Genomic DNA, 16,844 nt, shown 5'->3' with positions numbered 1-16,844 from the left:
AACCTTTGACAAATTAACTAAAAGGTTATTTGCTCTATATCCCTCATTCCCAAATACATGAATTTGTCCAAAAAGGCACACCATTCAATATGTCCAGCATCAAAATTAAGAGGAGTTTCATCCCATTGTTGCGACAGAAATGGGTGACAACATGCCCTCTAGAGATGTGTTGTTTGGGCATTGTGAGCTCGGTATGAACTCCTCCATGTTAGGTTGGCTTTGGTTATTTAGGTTGATAGTAGCAGATAGACGCACCCAAGTAAATTTTGCAAGTTGAGAGTGTGATGGAGTATTGGACCGATGGGAGAAGCCATAAAATGAACTGTAGGGGGAGCATGAAAAAACACTGATGCATAGGTAACATGGAGAAGAAACATGTTGTGACTGGAAGAGGGGTGAGGATAAAAATATGTGGGGGATTGGGGATAGCTGGCACGTGGTGATCCAACAGATTTGGTTTAACTAACAGAATAGGCGGTGCCAAGTCAACTCATTGTTTTTGGTGGAAGTAAAGAGGGGTAAAGTATTTTCTAAAAATGTGGTTTCCACCTTCCTCACCTGCTACTTTGAACCCCCTGGAAGCCCCCCCTAATCTTGTGAAAAAGGAAGCTGACAAGCTATATTTGTAGTAGAACTAGTGTGCTTCGCACTTCTTTTGAGACTCCAAATTCAAATTCTCCCCAAACCTCCTGAAACTTCTTTCTCCCCTTTTCGAACCTCCAAATTCTTGCCACATGGTAGCTTTGTGAAACTCTTCCTTAAGATAATATAGAGATATAGAAAAGCTGTTGCCCCTATAGTACACTCTGAGAGAGGTCTCGTCGTGATTAGAGAATGTGGCCTTCTAATTCCCACTTTAACTACTAGCAGTCATACACTCCACGTGGGACACTACTCTTAGGGGACATCCTTGCATTTGGGCGGCTGAGTCGGAAACGTGAGGAGCTATGTGCCCAAGTCATTTGGTGATGCATATTTCCAATCTCCTTGGAAGTAATGCCCTGTGTGTAGGTGTCAATAATCATCTCGTTCTCTCCCTCTGTGAAACCTTGCCTCTGCAAACCCTAACCAATCTCTACCCTACCTGCAAACCCTCACTTGTCTGCCCTACTTGTTAAACCCACACTTTCTCTGCTGAAGCTCAGCGGTCTGCACAGCAGAGATCTATGGATGCAGCATACACAGATGGTGCATCAGCAGCAGTTGGAGGTGTGACAAGCCCTTTCCTGCAGTGGCGAGTCGAAGTCTCGCGCAAGTTCCAGCACTACCTGGACAAGTCGACCCCGCATGCGCCTGCGCGATGGCTAGGGTCCTGCGTTGCGGCCATCTTGTACTGCCTGCGGGTCTATTATGTGCAGGGATTCTACATCGTCACATATGGGCTCGGGATCTACCTTCTTAACCTGCTCATTGGCTTCCTCTCCCCGCAAATCGATCCGGAAAGCGAAGGACCTGCTCTGCCTTCCAAAGGCTCCGACGAGTTCAAGCCTTTCATTCGTCGGCTTCCCGAATTCAAGTTCTGGTAAGTATACCTTAGCCCCGCTCTCCTGCTCTTTTTATCTACTATGCAGGATGAGATCATTCTGTGCCGGATTAGGTCATTAGGTGTAGGTTAGGACACCAGTGCGTTTCTGGGTAGGCTAGGTTATCATTGTCTTTCTGTGTAGAGTAAGTCGCCGTCGTCTTTCTGTGCAATCTAGGTCACCATCATTTTTTTTTTGTCTGGTTTGGCCTTTTGCTTTTATCACTACAAATTTTTCTGTCTAGGTTAGCTTTTCACCTTTTTGGATTAAGTCGCCATTTTGTGTCGTTTATGCCATGTTTTACTGTGTTGTTAAGTCACACCATTTTCCATTACGTAGGTTCAGATATGCTTGATCCATTTTCAGTTTTGGTGTAACTATGTAGGCTAGACCATAGTTTTAGGTTGTCTAGATCAGGTGGCTATTTTTTTTACTGTGCATATTGTGGAGCGTGCCGTGACAGACTCAACCACGTGTCCAAGAGACAAGAGATATAGAGAGGGTAGAGAGAGAAGGGAATAGGGATCTTACACAGGACACCACATTGAGCGGGGAACAGGCCCCACCCCCTTTCAGGAATTTATTCAAGAACAATCCATGAGCACGTTGGCCAGGATCAATACAATCAATGAATACGAAACAAGCAGATATGTCGATGTCAGATATCCAAGTCGATGTTGATGTTGATGTTGAGGCACGAGATCTCTGATGCCGAGCACACCACGGGGATGACCCACAAGTATCTCTCACCGGGCTAGTCCCAAATCTAATATCCAAATCCGAATCCAATGAATCTAAGTCCAATGAATCCAAATCCAAGTCCAAGTCCAAGTCCAGATCCAAGTGCAAATCCAAGTCCAGATCCTAGTCCAAATTCCATGTTCATGTCCAAGCTCCATGCCCAAGCTCCATGTCCAAGTTCTCCATGTTCATGTCTAAGTTTCATGTTCACGGCCAAGTTCTATGTTCCATGTTCAAGCTCTATGTCTAAGTTTATATCCAAGTCCAAGTTCAAGTAGTCCAAGTTTCCATGAGTAATCTCCACAACTCCTATAACCTTGTTGATGAAGAAAACCATGGAAAAGCGCTTTTTGTCAAGAAAACTGATATAAAATCTGATTTAATGGTTTTTGGGTGATATAAAACTTGATTTAATGGTTTTTGGGTGATAAAAACTTTCAAAAAATAATTTTTAGGGTTTTTGAAATTTGTAGGGTTTCTGAAATTTTTGTCCGTATAGCTTCGTATATGCATTTATATCACCCATGCATATGCCGATACAAGTCTAGGGTTGATTGTACATGTGAAAAGCAAGTTGGAGAAGGTGTTGATGGCGAAGAAAAAACTCTCCATGATCATAATAATGCCCACACACACTCAACGATCTCCTTCAATCTTCGATGATCCTGTTCACAGTACTACAAGAGAAGTCCAATCCTTTTTATACTTGTAAGAGACCCTGCTTTTTGTCAAAAAGCCTTCGTGCTTTTGCTTTGTCTCTTTATGCTTTGCTTTTCTCTCTTTGCCTTTGCTTTTGCTCTTTTTACTTTTATTAATAAAATATTACTCAACTTTTGGTACTTTGCTTTTTTGGCTTTAAGGCCTTACTTTTTGGCCTTAGAGATGCTTTTTGAGAAAGCACCTTTTAGCTTTTTGGTCCGGTTCAGTCTCCTCTTCTCAATGGTGCCTTTGGCTTATAGTCAACCTTGTTTAACTTTTTGCTTTTTCTTGCTTTTTGACCAAGAATGGTGCTTTTTCTTAATCAAACCTTGTGGACCCTGCCTCCATATCTTCTTCCACCTGTCTGGTGTCCGGGCATGGATTTCATCATGTAAAACAAAGCTAGGAGGGCCAAATAGTTATATGTTGGGCGACTTTTATCTCTGTTCATGTAGATGTAGATATGCGCTTACCTTTTACCATGGCCTACCCTCTTGAGGTCTAGGCCACTACTATTTGGCATGGTTTTTTTCTTGGGTGACACTGGTCCTCTCCATGTTTTGGTGCCTGTTCACTTTGAAATTGCAAGCAGGCCCAATGCACAACTCAGTTTTTGGAGCACACAGTCAATATTATTCTTTATTGGTGTCATGTAGAGCTGCGATGCATAGACTTATACAATGCAAGGCTTGTTATCAAGGCCCGGTCTTTTTTTCCCATGCTCCGATAGTCTTCCATCGTCTCTCTCTACATGGTTTCACATGGTCTTTTGTTATGTGCCTTTGGCTTTGGCAATTTTCTCGAACTTACATTACATCATTTGCATTGTGGCAACCCTAGAGCATCTAGCTTTGGATACTGAAGCGCCATATATAGGGTGTGGTGGCACCTTGTCATAATCATCTTCTCCGGCCGGTGTTTTGGGAGGCAACTGACCGGGAGATGGGAGCCCGGTGGAGGGATGCTACAGTGCGCGTTGGGGGTGTTCGTGGAGCTCGATGGTGATGCATCTCCTGATTGTCTCCTAAAATAAGACATTGAACGGGGCTCTCCAATGAGTAAGAAGTCCCATCTCCTTTGTGGTCTAGATCGTAAGGAGAATCAACATTTGGTGAGAAAGGCTGGTTCTTTGGAATTGCGGGTAGATGATCCATGCTGTGTGCTCTCGAGGTCTTTAGTCCCTTTGCTTATGATAGCTCTGGTACCATGTATGATGTGAGGGCAAAAGGATGAAAGGACTAGATGTACGAGAGATCAGAGTAAATCAACATAGCATGAAATGGATAAATGAGAGTATATACAATGATGAATGTAATCTTGTACAAGAGGCCCTCTGATGCGAGGTGACTCTGAGTAGTAGACCGGCGAAGAAGCACGGAAGAGGTCGGAGTGAAGCATGGTCGGTTACAAAGGCTCGCGTTGGTGGATGTGGAGGCACTCCAAGGTAGTAGATGTCTGTAGTGGGCAGCAAAAGGTGTAGTGATGCAGGCTCTGGTGACAAGGGTGTTGCGGTACGTGAGGGGTGTAAACTTTGGTAATGAGGGTGCTACAGTACCTGGAGGGGTGCAGGGTTGGATGTCGAAGCCATGTGTCGATGTGAGGCGATCGCTCTTTGAAGGTGAGGTGATGTAGACAAACACAAACCTATAGATGAGTGGCGTGCGGAAGAAACACATATATGAGGAGCAGAGAGGGTGGTTGTCCTGGGCAGATAGTGTAGCCGTCACAAGGTAGGTGGCGAAGAGCAGAGAGGGTTGCTATCCCGATGTCGACAGGTGATGATGAGCAGAGCGGGCTGCTCTCCCAAGTCTTTGGAGAATGATGAGTAGAGAGGGTTGTCCCTCTGAGGGCACAAGGATGAAAGGAGCGGATGTACGAGAGATCAAAGCAAAACAACACAGCATGAAATGGGTGAGTGAGCGTATATATGACGGTGAGTGAAAATATGTACAAGAGGCCTTTGCTTCGTCTTTCGCCCTAGGTGTCTCATACCACCCGGCTTTGGAAGACAAGCAGTCCACAAATTAGAACCCATAAGTTCCATGTGATGGATTTTCTCCTCTCCTTTCGAAGTGTTCCCAACTTAATTTCAGCAGGTCTAGCTGCGATGCCAATGTCATGTCCCCAGGCTAACAGATCTTGCGATTAAGCATAAACATAAAGGAAACACAGACACTGACATCTAGCTCACCGCCCAACCACAGAGATGTTCCGGCTCACCCTCGAGCAAAGTGGGATAGTAGCATCTGAGACATGGTTCCATGTGCAAAGTCTTTGGCGTCCTATATCACTAGTACACACCCATCGGATGTAAGCACGGAGTAGTCTCAAGGCCTCGAGTCTAGGTATGAGGAGCTCTCTCTCAAATTGACTCATAAAGTCACTTATATAGGCCTCCTACAAATCAAGAGCCTAATATAGCACGTCTTTGCACATGACATCCCCCACTGGTAAACTTGATGATGGGATTTCAACTTCTGTTCTTGGATGCTTGGCATCATCCTTCCCTTCCTGGCAACCTTTTCACTAAAAACCCCGCCCAATCTCCAAATTCTCTCCAGATCTGATAAAGATCTCCAATAACTTTTAGAGATCGATATGTAGATGATCAAGACTTTGCAAATGCTTTTCGGGTGATTACGACTACATAGTCTAGTTCTTATGATTTGAAGATTTATGCGCCTTATTCTCTTGTGGATGAATTACTTTATTATCAAACTTTTGGTAAAGCAACAACATGAGGTTCCTTATGCAGCCCATTTTGGTATCAACAAGACTTATAGGTTGTTGAGAGCTTCCTATTATGACCACAAATAAAGTAAGATGTTGTAAAGTTCGTTACAATAAGTTTTTCAATTCTCACCATACAACAATTGGTATGATTCCTTTTCAAGCCGCTTATGGTAATATATCACTTGCACTATCAGCCTTTGTTCTTCAACACAAGGTGGCATCAGTAGATCAATTAGGTCAAGAAATGCAAGGCATTATTCTTCAAGCTCGAGATGAGGTGATTCGAGTTCAAGAACAGTAACGATGAACTACTAATAGACATTGTTGACATGATGAATTTTAAGGAGACCTTATTCTTTTGTTTGTAGCTCCTCATCGGTACAAGACAAAGAAATCAGTTTTTTCAAAGTTACGACCACGTTAATTTGACTCAATCCTAAATTACCTCTATTAGCATTAATTGGGTGAGATTGGGAGACCATGTTGGCGTAACATATGCCCTTTTGCATCTATCTGACGGTTATTTGAGGGCATTTAAAGTATAAATATCAAAGCATATGTAATTTAGCTTGTAATGCTGAACTCGGTATCTCTCATAGAGATTCATCTTGGTATTCCATCAGTTCCATCTCTGCTGGTATACACCAATGATGTACTAAACTCAAGGCATCGACTTGATTGGGTTGGCGTTCTTAGTGTTATGTACCTAGAGCTAATCCTAGGATTAGCAGGCCTAATTGTTGCATGCGCGGACGTCTTGCTGTACTGATCCACAATTGTAAGCATACTTAAGAACATTAATGCTACTTAACTTAGATTAAGACAGAGAGGATAGAGAGATAGTGTTTAGGGTCTTTATTACTATGATACAAAAAGGTTGCTTACTCCTTGTACATGATGTAGGGCTTTGGTCAGCCCCAAGGGGTTGACCCTGGCCCTTCTACATATCTTCTACTTGTTGTTAGATGAACTGAAGATGAACTAATGACTTTATGCTGAATATGATCTATTGCTTATATACTATGATGAGGGTCCAGTCGGCCAGAATATATGCTGTTGGCCAGCAAGTTGTGGGAGAAAAATGATGAAAATAGTGCCTTCTTTGCTGCGCTTAGCTTTTGTTGCTGCCCACACCTGCTGTCCATATCTGTAGCCCATGCTGCCTGCTGCACAAGGCCAACAGCCAGCGACAGGCTGTTTCCTGCCAGCCGACAGGTCATTGTGACCTCCCAAGTGCTGGATGGTGATGCTTATGCTGTGCTGCTGATGATATCAGTGCTGATGACCATGCTGATGATAATGATGACACCAGTTCTACTACTGATGCTGATGATTACTGAGGCTAAATGCTTGACTAAATCAGGGATTACTGATGTTCATGCTAGGGATTAGCCATGGCATGGGCGTGCACGTGACATTCCCTTCTGCGAAACTTGATGACGGGGTGGAGACCCTGTTCTCCTTCCTCCTTGGACTTCTATTGAATTGTTACTGCTTTTTGACTTTGACTTCGATTGCTTATTGACTTCTACTGATTGATATTTTTGGTCTGAACACCTTCACTCCTGAACTAAGCATTTGTTCACTTTTGTCCCTATGCCTGCTTTCCCTTAACCTTGACACAGTGTCGGGTCACTTGCCGGAATTGATCATGCTTGTTGCTAGGCCTTTGGAATTGATTTGAGAGCTTACTAGGTCTTGGGTCTGCGTACCTATCCTCAGCAATTGCATCCTCTAGCTTCGCCTGTTGTCGACCACTCCATCTGCCAACCTGCTGCATCCTTCCACTGTGCACCTTCATTGGGACATAGGGCTGAGCCTGAACGCTTTGATACCAATGTTGCATGCTCGGAAGCCTTGCTGTATTGATCCATAGCCCTAAGCATACTTAAGAACATTAATGCTAATTAACTTAGATTAAGACAGAGAGGAGAGAGAAGAAGAGAGAGATTAGTGTTTTGGGTATTCTTTATTACTATGGTACAGAAAGGTTGCTTACTGCTTTGCTTGTACATGATGTAGGTCTTTGGTCAGTCCCAAGGGGTTGACCCTGGCCCTTCTACATATCTTTACTTGTTGTTAGATGAACTGATGATGAATGAATGACTTTATGACTTGACTTTATGCTGAATACGATCTATTGCTTATATACTATGATGATATCTGCCGCCTGCTGGCAGCTGCACAAGGCCAACAGCCAGCCGACAGGCTGTTTCCTTGTGACCTCCCAAGTGCTGGATGGTGATGCTGATGTTGTGCTGCTGATGATATCAATGCTGATGACCATGCTGATGATAATGATGATACTAATTCTACTACTGATGTGATTACTGAGGCTAAAGGTTAGGGGGCTCTGGTAGGTTAGCTATTTATAGCGGCACTTATCACGATGTAAGTGATGCCTCGGGTTATTATTTAGTAGTCAGTTGTGCGGTGCACTTGTGATGGGTATGTGCTTGGACCAAAGCTTCTACTCGTGTCGTGGACATGGTAGATCAGAGATAGTCTTGCCAAGGGCCCTTGTGGGTAGACACTGGTGGTATGGGATGCCAGTGCTGACCTTGGTCCATGGCTCGGGGGTAGATCGAAGTATTGATCCTATTGTTGGGTGGTGAGCTTGTTTGCACCCCTTTATTTGGTTTTCTCTAATCTTGTGTTGGACCGTGGCTAGGAGATCTTGGTTAGATAGGCTTGGGAGGCCTCTTACACTTGGTATCTAAATGACCTAAATGCGTAGTATACAAAGGTTTGCGTGTCTTTTATGGTTTATATTGCGTCAGGATTCCTAGGTATTTCTCTCAACACCATATTTTATTTTTTGCCTTGTCAAGATGTATGCTTGTTATGGTTACTACCAGGTTGATGTATGTGGATTCTGAGAGAGGGGGGATAAGGAAACTCGTGCGTATAGGGGATGTGCATTAATCTGAGAACTCTTGTTTACCCTGGTGACTCCTGAAGGCTGTGCTATTTCGGGTGTTTTGTACCCTAGACATATAAAACAACATGTGGGCAAGGGCAACCTTGGATGTGAAAGTTCATCCAGTCTTTCATGTCAGTAGATTGAAAGAGATGTTGGGAGCTGAGGATAGCATTGTGACTCCTCAGGAACTTGTTGAGGTTGAGGACTTGTCCTATTTTCCAGATGAACCGGAAGCTGTGATTGATTTCAGGGAAAGGCAACTTAGGAATAAGTTGATCCCTGAATACAAAATTAAGATAGGGCAGAGGACTCTACTTGGGAAGGAATATCTGAATAAAAAGCTGCATGTGTTTTGATAATAAACATGCACCTACTCTAGGGTGGATGATGTGACTAGGGACGCATCACGCCATACATGAAGTTTTGAGTATTCGAGTACTCTTGTGAAGGCAAAAATTTGTAGGAGATAGCAGCCTCACATGAAGGTAAAGCTCGTTGGGTGGCCACTGGGCATTTATTGCACATGGCTTGTGAGGCCTTGCAGAACTATCAGGCTGGCAGTGGATGGACTGCTCCCCTCAGAGCTTGTACTTCAGTCTTCTAGCTCTTGTTTGCCATGGCTACCCTCCATTGGCTTGTTTAACTGTCTTAATATGGACTTGTCTTTCACCTTAACATTTGGTTTTACAATTGATATTAGACATGATGAACCTCATGCATAAAAACTCCAATGAAGTAGCCACACTGGTTCTTTAACTCGTTCATGGTTAACTGAAGGAAAGGAAACCCTCTTGTTTGCATGTGTTTCAGGTACGCTTTGACAAAAGCTTTTTGTGTGGCGTTTGTGATGACATTCTTTTCAATATTCGACGTGCCAGTCTTCTGGCCTATTCTGCTGCTCTACTGGATAGTACTTTTTGTTCTCACCATGAAACGTCAGATTCGACACATGATCAAGTTCAAATACGTGCCTTTCAATATTGGCAAACAAGTGAGAGCACGTCTAGAATCCTAAGCTCTCCTCTACTTAAACTATGTGGAAAGGCTGAAGGTGTGAATTTCATATACTTATTTGTTTATTTCTATCACTTACAAATCTGTGTTTTCACGTGTTTCTACAGCGGTACACTGGGAAGAAGTCTGTATCCGACAAGGCAAGCACTTCGAGGCATTGAATAATGAATCTCATGATAATTTAAAAGCTCAAGAAAAGTCTCCCAGTATTTTGAACTCCAATGGTTAGTGGCCGCTTATTGGATGGGGCCCTACCAGTGGCTTTTTGTCCTATTTGTCTGGGGATATACCCGATTTAAAAGAAAAACTTGCTGCAGGAAATTTATTTTTTAAAACCAACAGTTTGAAGAACTAGATAGGGCATTTTTTTGACCAGGGGTCTAAGCTTCATTAGAGAATGTTCTACTGCTTCTATGTAATCTGGTATAAAACATGTGGGTGAGCTGTTTTTGCTCTACTTTTTCTACTTTAGTGTTTCAGACCTGTGCGCGTGCACCAGATGTGTTAGTTATGTTTTAAGTAATTGCCATGTGACAGCTGCATTTTGTTAGGCCTGCCATGTGTCAGTAGTACAACAAAGTGTGCGATATGGGCAAAAGGACATATTTGAGAATTTTTTTAACAACAGATTAGAAAAACTGCATTGCCGCAGCTGCTTCTGGAGATGTCTAAAAGGTTAATTTTCTGTGTCATTTGTTTGCTCTCTCTCTCTCTCTCTCTCTCTCTCTCTCTCTCTCTCTCTCCCAGATCTCATTCTATCATTTACAAATGTAAACGCTAAAGACCTTTCCATCTTCCATACTAATTCCCATGTGAGCACAAACAATCCCAAAAAAGGAGGCTGGATCTGATCTATCCAGGCACTGCTTGACCAGGCAAGGTAGCTGAAGAAATTTATGGGGTTCCTGAAAGTAGCTTCTATTGAATTACAAGGATGTGTGAACTGAGCTTAGAAGAGGATATGAAACCTTGATTTCATTGTTGACAAAAGGCAGAAATCTGGCATCTCATGAAGCTGAGTTCACGCACCCAAGTTCAGTCTATTGACTTACGCATGAGTGGAAGCAGCTTTGGATGATGTTCACGTTTTTGTTTTGTGTGTGTAGTCACTCAACACCATTCAACAGGCAGTTTCCAGGTACTTCATGGATATAGTAGAAGCTAGATGAGATGAGTGGAGCATCTTACCCGAATTGGTTTAGGATGGACTGTCATGATTAGGCTTCTCATATGATGTCCTTGCATATATGCTATGGTTCAGTAGTCCCACGAGTTGTTCCTCCTAAGGTACTGTCTACACTTGTGGTTGGTTTGTGCATCTTTGTGGGAGTCAACAGAATGCTGGTCTAGGGTGGGATTTCTGATAAGGCTTCTCAGATGACGTCCTTGCACATAGTATGATATAAGGTGCTGCTTGTGTTTGTGGTTGGTAGGTGCATTGTTAAGGGAATATTACTGGTTCTTCTCCTTCAATCACCTACATTCAAAGTCCATGCCTAAGAATTTTTTGTGTACGCATGCACTTGAGACTACTCTTCTCCTTAAATCACCTACATTCAAAGTCCACGCCTAAGAATTGCGTGTGTATGTGTGTGTTGGGGGGGGGTGGGTTGTAATCGGGTTGTAACTCAATGATGCATGTTCTACTTATGTCTATGGACTGTTTCTCAAGTCTTCATATTATACACGAAAAAGTAGGCTTATGCTATTTCCCATTACTAAAACAGACATAGATACGTATTCACTCAAAGTCTTGACACATTAGTTAATGCCAAATAAATATTTGTGTAAAAGGTAAACCTTAGGGGTTACTAAGGTTCAACATTTGGAGATCTCAATTTGTAAAGAAAGTATGTTGCTAACAAGGAAGGAAACTCGAATAGCTATCTCAAAGCCATGCTCCTTGTACAAGCATGATTGTACGAAACAAAGAGAGATACATGCCCTTTGCATGCAAAGCTTGCAACATCTGTCACAATAAAAAAACGATGTCCATAAAGGGCTCACAACTGCCATGATCAAAAGAACAGATGCATTTTTGTGGAAAGAAGACAGAGGAGCTCTTCTACAATTGTCGCTCTCAAAGAGGAAGGGGGGGGGGTGTAGGGGTTGTATGGACGGCACCAAGCAAAGAAAGGTTGTTTTTGTGAGGGCATGTGAGGAGGGATGGATGCATGGACACATGTCCTAAACTAGCAAAAAAGAAAGATATAGGAAGATATAATAGATTTAATGTTGTTTAAAAAAAAATCAAAACCTTATCAAATAAATATTTTACATGGAATATTCACCTCTAAATAATTGAGGCAATCTGTTTCAACGTTGCGTGTGCATATTCACTATGCCTTCATTACCACCATGGGAATGTCACGTTAGAAAGCAATAAAGTTTGAATGGCTTTCGTTCATCTCTACAAAAACACATTAATGTATTATATTATGAATTTAACAATAACACATTTCTTTACTTGCACATTATTTGAACACATACATATAGGGAATAGTATATGTATGTTATGGTTTGTAGATTGTAAGAGATTTTAAATCTGTGCTCAATAGTTTGCTATATTCAACTAGCAACACCTTTAGAAAAAAATGAGATAGGTCTCCTTCCAAAGTGCCAAGACATCTTTAGCCATGAGTCAAAATCAATTAGGAGAGTAAGATACTTGAGAGGAAAACATGCTATGAAAATCAAACAGGAAAAGAAAACCATCTAAATTGGTTGAGAATGCATAAAAGATACAATAGTAGATGGAAGGGAGATCAAGAGATGGTAACCTATAAACTTTAATCTAACAGCTAAAAAAAACCATGCAAATTGGTTGAGAATGTGTGAAATATTCAGTAGTAGATGAACCTATAGGGAGATGCCAAGAGATGGTAAGCTATAAGTTCAATTATTTTTAATGACAGTACAAAGTTTACTCACATCTTATTTTTAGGGAGGCGGGTGACTGAAGTGACAATTTTTAATTATGGGTGCATGAGGTCACACTGGCTCCATAGGTCCAGTGGAGGTTGGAAGCCTAGATCCATGAGATTGGACGGGGCCGAGCCTATGGATGTGGTGTCCAAGTAGAAAAAAGGATGCAACATTAGAAAGTGGGTGGTTGGGTGGATTCAAGTTGTGAGTACTTTTCAAAACAAAATTAACTTGCAATATAGAATGAGAAAAACCTTGGACGAGTAGTTTAGTTTGGCAATCAAAAACAAGGATAGAAGAATGTCTTTATAATCGAGGAGTCAAGACATCTTATTGAGCCTTAGGGAGCCGCTTGATGTGACTTGCATGTGAGAATTATGAAGGGAAAACATTCGAGGAATCACTCACCTTTCTTGTGTAAAGATTGTTCTAGTCAAACTAAGAGGAGTTGATGGAATAGCCAAGCATTATGGCTTGGCACTTCAGTTATTTTTTTAAAATAATATAATTAGTAAATTGAATCAATACATTTTGATCTTTTGTGGATCGTTTGGTTTACACATCTTGATTTCATGGGATCATTGTGTGCTATGCTTCTCTTTATGCTTGCTAGAATAATATTTCATAACTTATATACTTCTTTTTTATTTTATGATAAAAATATTTTTCAAGAGTTATTGTATATGTTTATTTTGGTTTAAACTTCCAACATTTATATTGACATTTATTAATTACCATCTTCTTTAAAAGATGCTGTAAGATTCCTCCCCAGCCTCTCAAAATGTCCAGCATCTTCCCCTGTAATCAATCCCTCTTCAGAAATATAAAAGACTTGTTTCTAACTGTTTTAACCTAGAGAGAGAAAATATTCTAGAGAGAGAATATTCAGATTTTGAATATTTTTGGATAGAAAAATATCTCTTATAATTCAGATGAGTTCCCCTGAAACAGAAATTCAAAAAGAATTTTCCAATGTGCAATTGGAATTAATTGGAAATAGGTAGAAAGAACCTTAGTCTAAGGGTCTAGATTTTCAGAAATCTTTAGACTATGGTCCAATTAAGGTTCCTATGGGCCAATAGCATCAATCCATGTGTAGGGAAGAGATAAATCCAAATTTGTAAAAAGAAGATACCCAAAAATGAGTAAATGCTCACATAAGGTGAAGAGTTGAAAATGTACAAGGTTTATTAGTAAAAAAAACTATGAGCAATATTAAAAATATGAGATATTTTGGGTATCCAAAAATGAGTAAATGCTCACATAAGATGAAGAGTTGAAAATGTACAAGGTTTATTAGTAAAAAACTATGAGCAATATTAAAATGATTCCATTATGACACATATGTAAGGAAGGGGAATTCTTTAAAGGAGGTGCATATTTCACATAAGATGAAGAGTTGAAAATGTACAAGGTTTATTAGTAAAAAACTATGAGCAATATTAAAATGATTCCATTATGACACATATGTAAGGAAGGGGAATTCTTTAAAGGAGGTGCATATTTCACATAAGATGAAGAGTTGAAAATGTACAAGGTTTATTAGTAAAAAAACTATGAGCAATATTAAAATGATTCCATTATGACACATATGTAAGGAAGGGGAGTTCTTTAAAGGAGGTGCATATTTCACATGCTTGAATGAGTTTTAAACTCATAAAAATTGAGATATTTCATCTCTCCTCTCTCCTCATTCAAGTCTAGTTCCAAAAAGTTAGCTTAACTGACCTAAAAATGGTCAAATATTGACCAAACTGATTTAGAAAATTCTAGAATCAGTTTGTTTGGTTAGGAGCTCAATTTTTCCTATAAATAGAAGCCTCCCTCTTGTTGAAAAATAGATAGTGTTTATGCATCGTTACTCTACTCCACCTAAGCCAAGAACTGTGAATTCATTTAATAATTCACTAGTTTTTGGAGCTTCCCTCTTTCTTCAATCCCCATTAGTGGCTCCATCAACATACTTAACCAATTGATTGGTTGGGGGCCTCTACCGTGAACAAAGAATCAAGCAAGTTGTAAGGTAATTAGTGAATATTGATCTTTCTATAATTTCTCAATGTTTCTCTCTTCTCAATCCCTCTCAAGCTTGAGAAGTTTAATTGGTATGGTTTTTTAAATGCTATTGAAGTTTGAATAGTAGTGAAGAGTTACATAATTTAATAAATGCTATTGAAGTTAATTTTTATTTATGTTTAAATTCTAATGATTTTTATGTAAATTCTCTCTCTCACTCAAGAAATGGTCATACTCATGACCCGTTCTCAATCCAAATCAAGCTTTTCATAAAGCTTTTCCTTAACCCAAGATTAAGCTATGCTTGAGGCCAAATTAATGGCTTTTTTCTATGCTTTTAGTTTATGTATATTGATGATTCAATCCATTATGGATTAATAATCCAATTAGAGATCATTTTAATTATTTCCTTAATGATAAGCATTATCCCTTAGAAAAATTGAGATTTATCAGTCATAGCAGCGGAGCTATGGCAAAATTTTTATAAAAATTATGCATAAAATAATCTCATTCAAAGCATAAAAAGAGAACTTCCTACCATATTCTAGGAATTATCATCCTAGATTAATTGAAAGAATTTCATTACAATCATGGAGAAATTGAATTTTAATATCATGCATAAAGGATAAGTTTTTATATCAAAAGTGTTATTTTTACCATTTTTATTTCATGTATAGAAGTATGCATAATGGATAAATTTTTATATCAAAAGTGTTATTTTTACCATTTTTATTTCATGCATAGAAGTATGCATAGTGGATAAATTTTTATATCAAAAGTGTTATTTTTATCATTTTTAATTTTCATGCATAGAAGTATGCATAAAGGAAATTTTTTTTATATCAAAAGTGTTACTTTTATCATTTTTAATTTTCATGCATAGAAGTATGCATAAAAGAAAATTTTTATATCAAAAGTGTTATTTTTATCATTTTTAATTTTCATGCATAGAAGTATGCATAAAGGAAATTTTTTTTATATCAAAAGTGTTACTTTTATCATTTTTAATTTTCATGCATAGAAGTATGCATAAAAGAAAATTTTTATATCAAAAGTGTTACTTTTATCATTTTTAATTTTCATGCATAGAAGTATGCATAAAGGAAAAAATTTTATATCAAAAGTGTTACTTTTATCCTATTGGATTTCATGCATATAGGTATGCATAAAAGATATTCTTTTTATACTAAAAGTGTGATTTTCCTCATAAATGGATTTTATGCTTAACTTAGATGCATAAGAGAAATTCTTTTATTCTAAAAGTGTAATTCCCTACCAAATTGAAATTATGCATAAGAAGATGCATAAAAGATTGATTTTAATTTCGAAAGTGTTAGTCTCCTTAAATGGAATTTATGTATAAATAAATGTGTAGAGAAATCTTATATCAAATATAAGAATTCTCTTTAAAAAAAAAAAAGATATGAAATGTGATAAGATGTGATAAGAGGTGTATGAGATGTGATAAGAATTGATAAGATGCGTATGGAAAGTGATAGGATGTGATAAGAGGTGTATGAGATGTGATAAGAATTGATAAGATGCGTATGGAAAGTGATAGGATGTGATAAGAGGTGTATGAGATGTGATAAGAATTGATAAGATGCGTATGGAAAGTGATAGGATGTGATAAGAGGTGTATGAGATGTAAAAAGATGTGATAAGATGTGTATGAGATGTGATAAGATTTGATAAGATGCGTATGGAAAGTGATAGGATGTGATAAGAGGTGTATGAGATGTAAAAAGATGTGATAAGATGTGTATGAGATGTGATAGAATGTGTTAAGATGAGTTAGGATGTGTTAAGATGTATATGGGATGTGTTAGGACGAGAATGGATGTAATATGGTTGTATGAATGTGATGTGGATGTATACATGTAGATGTATATGTATGAATGTGAATGTTGATGTGGATGTGGATGTATGGATGTAGATACGGATGTGTATGTATGTATGTATGTGGATGTGTAAGTATGAATGAGGATGTAAAAATGGACGTATGTATATAGATGTGGATGTATGGATGTATGTATGTAGATGTGGATGTATGTATGTAGATGTGGATGTATGGATGTGATTGTGAATGAAGAGGTGGATGTGAATGTATGGATGTAGATACAGATGTGGATGTATGTATGTAGATGTGGATGTATGGATGTGATTGTGAATGAAGAGGTGGATGTGAATGTATGGATGTAGATACGGATGTGGATGTATGTATGTGAATGTGGATGTATGAATGAGGATGTGAAAATGGATGTATGCAT

The 16,844-nt window shown here is 39.3% G+C and overlaps 1 protein-coding gene across 1 annotated transcript; it reads left to right on the top strand.

The window, feature by feature from the left end:
* The first annotated feature begins 947 nt into the window (after positions 1–947).
* LOC147628564 (protein RER1A-like) lies at positions 948–10,099 on the top strand. Its single transcript, XM_086813758.1, has 3 exons — positions 948–1,522; positions 9,430–9,610; positions 9,741–10,099. The coding sequence occupies exons 1-3, from the start codon at positions 1,167–1,169 to the stop codon at positions 9,792–9,794; spliced, it is 591 nt and encodes a 196-aa protein (XP_086669884.1). The 5' UTR covers positions 948–1,166; the 3' UTR covers positions 9,795–10,099.
* Positions 10,100–16,844: the final 6,745 nt, after the last annotated feature.

Source organism: Cibotium barometz, chromosome 19 (assembly GCF_041138505.1).
Source record: "Cibotium barometz isolate CiBa-2024 chromosome 19, ASM4113850v1, whole genome shotgun sequence".
NCBI lineage: Eukaryota > Viridiplantae > Streptophyta > Polypodiopsida > Cyatheales > Cibotiaceae > Cibotium > Cibotium barometz.
The sequence above is the reverse complement of the archived record's forward strand: the minus strand, read 5'-3'. Positions and strand labels throughout refer to the sequence as shown.